Consider the following 9,188-nt stretch of genomic DNA (forward strand, 5'->3'; position numbering starts at 1 on the left):
AGGAAATTCCAGTAATTAGAGCCAGTCACAGGGGCCAGTCTTGGAGGAGCTGTGTGTCTTGGTCTCTGCTGTCTTCTTACTGATCTGCACTTTTGCAGAAGCTCTTAGGGACCAGCAGTTAGTGTAATGGCTATGTCTCTGGGCTCCCATGTAGTCGACTATGGTTCGAATCCTGGACCCGGTGGTTTAAACTCACGCTGGGTGTGTTTATGTGCGTGCCCAAGATCCCAAGAGAATGGAGGAGAAGGGATTGCAGCGTGGTCATCCCCCCGGGGGGTGATTTCTTGCTTTCTGTCTCTGTCTTTCTGGGGAGAGCTCACACCCTCTGGCAAAAACCTTGAAAGGCATCTCGTGGAGACAGTACTTGAGTGGATAAACCAGTGCAGGACATTTATGGAGAGGCCTGGGAGAGGTTTGGACTACCAGGCTGGGCTGCGACTTCCAGCTCTGGAAACATGATGAGTAAGGAGAAGCAGGAGGCTGTCAGTAAAGAGACCTGCCAGAGCGGCTTCCATCACCCTCAGCAACACTGGCTAAGAAGTAGCCCTTAGGAAAACATTAGCCAGGCGGTGTGGTAGAACATTTCTGGAGAGTTAACGAGATGGCCATGTGACTTCTGGCCTATGCTTTGGATATTGGTCCAAGGGGCAGTTGAAAGCACTGTTTTGAGCACATGAGGGTCATTTTGGAGCTTCGGAGCACTCTTTGAGCTGTTGAAGACCCCCTGATATTACCGGGGCGGGGTGTCCCTGGACCCTTCCACAGGATCCGTGGGTTTTGTTTTTAAAGAGACTTAACTCAGTTTTATGACCGTGTATACTCTGTGAGTCAGAGCACAAAGGAGTGTGTTTTCTTAATCATCAAAATACACCCTTCGACATTCAGTCTAAACTAGCCGCTAGAAAGAGAAGGTATACTAAAAACAAAGCAGGTGGGCCAGGTCCAGGCGCTGAGAAGAGTTGCCGTGTCTACGCAGCTGCTCAGTAGCACACTGGTGAGCGTGCCGTGGATATCCGAAACCTCAGCATCACTGGCGGGAGGCATTTCGGGGAGAGGTGCGCCGTGTTCAGCTGCGTGTGGTGCTGGGCCTGTCTGAGCTTGCTCCTGTGAGGCGAGTCCCTGGGCTTTGTACCGCAGTCACAGCCTGTCAGGAGGCCCTGCGGACCACCTGTGCGTTCCTCCTACCCTTCACATGACCACATTTAAGAAGACATGTTTTATTTCAGAGTTCTGCAAACTCAGATGGACAGGTTAATTTTGTGCCCTAAATGTGATAAGCAATTTTTAGAAGGGCAAAAATAAATAAATAAATAAATACATTCTATCTTGAGTGTAATAACTACATTTTTCACAGACTTAGGTATGGGCTCAACTAGTTCAACTATAAACTTATGTTTTATTCCTCTATATTTTTCCTCTGAAACTGCTGTCATTTTTTTAAAAATGATTTTTAAGCTACTTGCTTTTCTATGAGTTAAATTACATGGAGACATCACTGTTTTAAGGAAGATTCTCCTTTAAATCATAAAATGCCAGTAGATTTTATCAAGGACTATAAAATAGACAAGAACAACAGACTCATTATCTCCATATTATACAACTCTACAATTTGTTGGCAACATTTATAAATTGAATGCAGGCATATCTCAGAGATACAGTATGTTTAGTTCCAGACCACTCAATAAATATTGCAATAAAGCGAGCTGCAGAATTTCTTAGTCCCTAGCACGTATAATAGCTATGTTTACACTACACTGTAGTCTATTAAATGTATAATAACATTGTGTTCAAAAGCAGCAATGTACATATCTTGGTTACAATATTTTACTGCTAAAAAGTGCTAACAATCACCTGGCTCTTCAGCAAGTCATCATTTTTTTTTTTGCTAGTGGAGGGTCTTGCCTTGATGCCGAGGGCTACTGACAGATGACAGCAGTGGTTGCTGAAGGCTGGATGGCCACGGAAATTTCTAAAATGAGCCAATAAAGCTTGCCACACGGAGTCAGTCTTCCGCCGGTGGAATCTTTCTCTTCACTTATTTCTCTGTCGCTCTTTGAGATCATCCGTGTAACCCATATTAGGACTTCTTTCAAGATGGTTCAAACCTTGTCATGGCTTAATCAACTAAATCTGTGTTATGTCCTAAATCCTTTAGAGTCGTTTCAACAATGTTCACAGCATAGGGAACCAGCAGTTAGCGCAATGGCTATGTCGCTGGACTCCCATGTAGTCGACCACGGTTCGCGTCCCAGACCTGGTGGCTTAAAACTCATGCCGGGCGCGTGTGCGTGCGTGCCCAAGATCCCGAGAGGAGAATGGAGGAGAAGGGATTGCGGCGTGACCATCCCCCCTGGGGGGTGATTTCTCGCTTTCTGTCTCTATGTCTCTCTCTGTCTGTCTGGCGAGCATACCACGCGCCCTATAGCAAAAACCTCTCCAAAAAGAAAAAAAAAGAAAACAATGTTCACAGCATATTCATCAATGGATTCCTTCTCTAGAAATCATTCTTTTTGTTCATCTATAAGAAGCAACTCCTTGGGACCAGCAGTTGACCTAATGGCTATGTCGCTGGACTTCCATGTAGTCAACTGCGGTTCTTGTCCCAGACCTGGTGGTTTAAACTCATGCCGGGCGTGTGTACGTACATGCCCAAGATCCCAAGAGAAGAATGGAGGAGAAGGGATTGCATCGTGGCCATCCCCCCTTGAGGGTGATTTCTCACTCTCTGTCTCCTCTGTCTCTCTTTCTGGTGAGTGCACACATGCTATAGCAAAAAAAAAAAAAAAAAGAAGCAAATCTTCCTTCGTTCGAGTTTGATCTAGAAATCATCCTCTTTGTTCATCCATAGGAAGCAATTCTTCATCATGCAATTGCAGCAGTTCAGTCACACTCAGGCTCCACGTGTAGCACCTGCTCTCCCGCTCCGTCCACCACACTGTAGTCACTCCTCCACTGCAGTCTGGAACCTTCACAGTCATTGAGGAGGGCTGGAATCAGCTTCTTCAAACTCCCATTAATGTTCATCTTTTTTTAACCTCATCCCATGAATCACAGATGTTCTTAATGTCATCTACAGCAATGAATTCTTTCTAGAAGGTTTTCAATTTACCTTGTCCAAGTCTATCAGAGAGAGCACCGTCTATGGCACCTGTGGCCTGACAAGACGTACTTCTCGAGTAATAACATTAGACAGACAAAGTTACGTCTCGAGGCCTGGGCTGCAGAATGAGTGTTGTGTCAGCAGGCATGAAAACAGAATTCATCTTTTTGTACCTCTGCATCAGAGCCCTTGAGTAACCAAGTTTCTTTTTTCTTTCTTTCTTTTTTTTTTTTTTTGGAGAGGTTTTCGCTATAGGGCGCGTGCGCTCGCCAGACAGACAGAGAGAGACGAAGAGACAGAAAGTGAGAAATCACCCCCCAGGGGGGATGGCCACGCCGCAATCCCTTCTCCTCCATTCTCCTTTCGGGAATTTGTGCATGTAGGCACAAGCACCCAGTGTGAGTTTTAAGCCACCGGGTCTGGGACTCAAACAGTGGTTGACTACATGGGAGTCCAATGACATAGCCATTATACTAACTGCTGGTAACATAATAACCAAGTTTCTTGTCAATGAACAGTAATAATTAGAAAGGAATCTTTTTCTCACAATAGCAGGTCTCAGCAGCAAATACATAGGACCCCATGCTGTGCACACGTATGTGGGCATCCAGGTTCTGCCGTTCCCTGCAGTGCAGATGGAGTTGATCTGGACGGTTCTCCAGGGCCTTGGAGCTGCAGGAACCATTAAGCAGCACTGGCTTCCACGTAAAGGAGTCGTCTCCATCAGTCCTACAGGAGCAGCCTTTGGAGTTTTTTTTTTTTGGAGAGGTTTTCGCTATAGGGTGCGTGCGCTCGCCAGACAGACAGAGAGAGACATAGAGACAGAAAGCGAGAAATCCCCCCCCAGGGGGGGATGGCCATGCCACAATCCCTTCTCCTCCATTCTTCTCTCGGGATCTTGGGCACGCACACACATGTGCCCGGCGTGAGTTTTAAGCCACCGGGTCCGGGACGCGAACCATGATCGACTACGTGGGAGTCCAGTGACATAGCCATTAGGCCAACTGCTGGTTCCCCAGCCTTTGGAGTTTGAAGCTAGGTATTGACTGCTCCTTTCTAGCTAGGAACGCCCTGGTTGGCATCTTCTTCAGACCGAAGGCTGCTTCATTTACGCGAGGGCCACTGGGTCAGTGCAGCTGCCTTCACCAGCAATCTCAGCCACGTCTGGATTACTTGCCACTTCTGCACCGGCACTTGCGTCTGCACCTCGCACTCGCGTGTTACGAAGACGACGGCTTCCTTAGGCCTCACACACCCGCCTCTGCAGGCGTGGCTTACTCCCGGCTCCCTTATCTCTGGCCTTCGGACAGTTTAAGTCAGAATCTTGCTCTGGATTAGGCTTTGCTTAAGGGAATGTTGTGGCTGGTTGCTCTTCTATCCAGACCACTAAAACTTTATTTCTTATCATTTTTGTGTTCACTGGCAAAAAATTAAATTACTTTCCATTTCCTTCACGAACTTGCCCTGTGCCTTCTCGACGTGGTGAACTGTTTAGCACAAGAGGCCTCAATTTCAGCCTATCTAGGCTCTGGCACCCTTCCTCATGAGGCCGAACCATTTCCCGTTTTTATCATTTAAAGTGACAGGCACATGACTCTTTTCTTTTTTTTGGAGAGGTTTTGCTATAGGGCGCGTGCGCTCGCCAGACAGACAGAGCGGACGCAGAGAGACAAGAGAGACAGAAAGCGAGAAATCACCCCCCGGGGGCGATGGCCACGCCACAATCCCTTCTCCTCCATTCTCCTCTCGCGATCTTGGGCACGCACGCACACACGCCCAGTGTGAGTTTTAAGCCACCGGGTCCAGGACGCGAACTGCCGTTGACTACGTGGGTGTCCAGCGACATAACCATTATGCTAACTGCTGGTCCCTCAGACACACGACTCTTCATTCGAACACTTCGAGGTCATTGTGGGGTTACTAACTGGCCTAGTTTTAATGTCATTGCATCTCAGAGAACAGAGAGGCCCAAGGGGTGGGTGAGAGATGGGAAAAGACAGAACACAAGCATTTACAAATTAATTTCACCTCTTATGTGTGGAGAGTTCATGGCACTGCAAAACAGTTGCAGTAGTAACATCAGAAATCACTAACCACGGGTCACATCATAGATTTAACAATGATGACATAGCTTAGAATACCGTGAGAATTACCAAGATGCGGCAGAGAGAGGTGAAGTGAAGACATGGTGCCGCTAGCAGTGCTCAACACGGGGCTGTCCCCACATCCTCCATGCGGGGCAACAGCAGTGACTGTGAAACGCAGTAAAGCCAAGCACAGTACAGTAATGCCTGCCTCGGATACAAAGAATTAAAAGAAGGTTTTCCTCGAGCTAAGAAAGTAAACTGGAGGGCCAGGAGATGGCACAGCAATTACATCACTGGACTCCCACATGGCTGACCCTGGTTTGAGTCCTGGACCCAGTGGTTTGAAATTCATGCAGGGCGTGCGTGTATGTGTGCATGCCCAAGATTTCAGGAGGAGAATGGAGGAGAAGGGATGGCAGCATGGCCATCCCCCTTGAAGGGTGATTTTTCACTTTCCCTCTTGCTGTCTCTGACTCTCTGCCTTGCCTTTGAGTCCACACACCCTAAGACAAAAACCTCTAAAATAAATAAATAAATAAAATCCACTGGATTTTGAAATCCTCTCAAATATCAAAACCAATGACAAGAGTCACTGTCAGAACGTTTTGTTTAAAAATACACATTCGGACACATACACACACAGCGCCAATGAAACTAAAACTGCATGAGGCAAATATGCATTTTACTTGATTATACATTTTAGGTAAGCTTACTTTAAATGATGCTTAGACCAGAATGTGAATTCACTAGAACTGCACCCTTCTCCGATGCAGGTACCCTGCAGCAGCGAGCTGGTCACTTCAAGGCTGCTGTGTTGCTGGAGACGCATCCCTGCAATGAGGCTGAGAGTCGGGGTGCCGCAGCCTCGCGGTTCTGAACGAGAGCCAGCCGCTCTCTGGAATCAGCACTTCTCAGGCGTGGCCAGCGTTGGTGAATTTCCATCTTGGTAACAGGCTGATTCTGAACATTTCTGCCATGTTGTAGTTGCTTTTATGAAGAAGCAAATTTGAGCAGTCCTTCCTCCTCTTCCTTCTTTGATGCCACTCCCAAAATGGGTTTTTTAAATGTCCTTAAGTGTCAGCAGATCGCATAATGATTATGTCAGTGGATTCCCACATGCCGACCCCAGTTCACATCCCAGACCCAGTGGCTTCAAAGTCACTCTGAGCACATGTGCATGCAGGCCCAAGATCCTAACAGGAGAATGGAGGAGGGAATTGTGGTGTGGTCATCCTCCCTGGGGAGTGATTTCTCACTTTCCTTCTCACTGTCTCTGTCTCTCTGTCTCTCTCTGGCAAGTGCACACACCCTATGACAAAAACCTCTAAAAAAAAGTTCTTTAGTTTTCTAGGTCTCTTCAACACAGTTAAAGAAAACTGATCGCTTTTACTCTCTTGTCTCCCAGCATTCTAAATATGCTTTCTCCCTCTCTATATATCTACATAAATTCACAGTAATGTGTCCACAGTTTATTATAGATGGTCAGGTATTAATATTTCTAAAGGATAAGCTACCTGAGCCAATATCTTATTTATTTTGAATAAGTTTAACTTTTGGCACGTGGTGATGTAGAGATAACACCATGCTCTGTGAGGCCGACCCATGTGGAAAGGTTCGGGTTTGTTTCTGGGGTCCCCTGGGCATGCCAGTGCAGAGACACCCGTGATCTGGCCTGGCGCGAGCGGGCGTGAATCACGGAGCGGAAACCCTGCAGTGTCTGGCTTCCTGTTCTTTCTCTCTGTCTCTCTCTCTGTCTCCCTCTGTCTCTCTCGTTTGTGAAAGAGAGAAGTAAATACACTTCAAAAATGAGTAACTTTTTTTATTTATTTGAGTTCTTATAAGCAACTTAATATTATTTTGCATAGTTCCTAATGTAAAGGGAGCTCATCATCATAGTAATATTTTAATGATAAATCAAATAATTCTTTATAGTAATTATAGGAGACATTCACTGTATGGTGCTTTTTTTGTTTGTTTTTAGAGTGTTTTGCTATAGGGCATGTGTGCTTACTGGAGACAGAGAGAGACAGAAAGCAAGAAATCACCTACCTTCTCTTCCATTCTCCTCCCAGGACATGGGCATGCCCAGCATGAGTTTCAAGCCTCTGGGTCCAGGACTCAAACCGTGGTTGACCACATGGGAGTCCAGTACCTTAACCATTACATCACCTGCTGGCCCTGTAAGGTGCTCTTTTTGTGGGATTATAGAGTTGTATTTCAGAATGGAACGATTTTTGTTACAGTGAATAAAACGCAATGTAAAAGCAATGAGGTGTGTCCAGCAACGTGACATGTGTTGGCCGACTAGACTCTGCACACTGAGAGAATTGTCAGGACACCACGTCACACTCCCTCGAATCACAGCTTAGTTTAGTGCAAGTCTGCGGGCCCCCTTCCATGCTTCCCAAAACCAGTTATCAATGGAAACTGAATTCTAGTGTGTTTGCTGTAACAATGGACCTAATCAAAACCTTATCAGAGAGATCAGAAAGAGAGGCCCCACAAGCACAGAGGAAATGGAAAACGTATTCCTAACGAAAGGTGACCAAGAACATACACTAGAGGAATCTCATGTGCAGACATTAAGGTGATTTAATTGACTAACTGATCAAGTTTTAAATATGCAAAACAAAAATTCTGAAATTCAAGGAATAAGCTTAAACGTTTAACAGCATTAATGATAAAAATAGTACATATGGAGAACTTTGCATACGTTATCATTTAATTCTCGAAAATAAAATAAACTGTCCTTATACAAATGTTACAAATATGGGAATTGGGGTTTAGATAAGTTGAAGCTCACAAGTTGAAGAGCTTTTAAGATTTTACCATTGAAATTCAGTTATGATTAATGCAGCATTTATAAATAGCTCTCATAGATATTTGGATTTTGGTCAATGATTGCAAACCAAAGTTGATGAGGAGAGTAAGAAGCTACTGAAGCTTTGTTTTGTTAATTGGACATTAGTTTCATTCTGTGCGTTAATTAGATTCACTTGAAAGACTGTCAGCCAATCTAAAAATCCCTTGAACTTTGAGATCAATTAAAAATAGGTCTCCCAAAAGTTAAAATATACTAAAACTAACTTACAAAAACATTGCTCAAATTTCTAAAATTGTATTCAAATAAATGTATTTATTTTGTTAAAAGGGAGTTTTGAATTTAGTTGATTTAGATACAAATTTTAAAAAGATACTATTTAATATGATGAAAGAAACTTATAGTATTATTGTAAATAAATTTCTTAAATTTATTTTTTTCCCAGATAGCAAATAATGTGCTAGAACATGGAAATGAGACACATTCCTTACAAAAACCTGCATAAAAATCAGACAATAGCAAGATTACCTTCTAAATAGATCAAATTAAATACATTTGTGATTCAACTTGCCAAGTATTTCTTGAACTTACCTGCTGGTTTACAGGAAAGTTTCTGTTGATTTTTTTAATCTGCAATGATAAATAAATAATGAAAGTGAGAATAACAAAAATGAAATTATACAGGGTCCCCAAAATTTTATGAAGATCTATTTTTAGTGAGTTCATATATATATAATCTTATACAGAAATCATTGCATATAAAACATCAAATACAAAAGATTTTTTAAATTGGCCATCAAAATTATCCTAAGTTTCATATGTAAGCAATTTGAAAAAAGATTTCCACCTAATAATATTTTTCACCTCCGAGAAAACTTGTGTTTTTATACATTAAAGGATTATCTATGAAGAATGTGGAGTATGTTTCTGTGGTTCAATTTTTTCAAATCATATTATATCCAATTTGTTTGAACACTCAAGAGAATAGAGGAAGTGGATATTTAAACAGTCAAGGACGAAGTGTAGTGTTTGAAATGTTTGCAGTCAGAACCCCCAATAAAGTATAACATTTACTTTAAGACAATTTGTTGAATGACATTTTATAAGAATTCAAAATAAATCTTTTTTTTTTTTTTTTTTTTGGAGAGGTTTTTTCTATATGGTTCGTGCGCTCTACAGA

The 9,188-nt window shown here is 43.4% G+C and overlaps 1 protein-coding gene and 1 pseudogene across 1 annotated transcript in view; one reads left to right on the plus strand and one right to left on the minus strand.

Moving 5' to 3' along the window:
* Positions 1 to 728, plus strand: part of LOC114007629 (pantothenate kinase 2, mitochondrial pseudogene) — a 1,164-nt pseudogene extending 436 nt beyond the window's left edge.
* SNTG1 (syntrophin gamma 1) overlaps positions 1 to 9,188 on the minus strand; it is a 411,039-nt gene that overhangs the window by 181,695 nt on the left and 220,156 nt on the right. The window contains exon 11 of the mRNA XM_006140355.1: positions 8,600 to 8,638. Coding sequence (XP_006140417.1) covers positions 8,600 to 8,638 — 39 coding nt within the window. The remainder of the gene's footprint in view (positions 1 to 8,599; positions 8,639 to 9,188) is intronic.

The sequence above is a fragment of the Tupaia chinensis genome, unplaced genomic scaffold (genome assembly GCF_000334495.1).
Source record: "Tupaia chinensis unplaced genomic scaffold, TupChi_1.0 Scaffold000031_1, whole genome shotgun sequence".
Taxonomy (NCBI): Eukaryota; Metazoa; Chordata; class Mammalia; order Scandentia; family Tupaiidae; genus Tupaia; species Tupaia belangeri.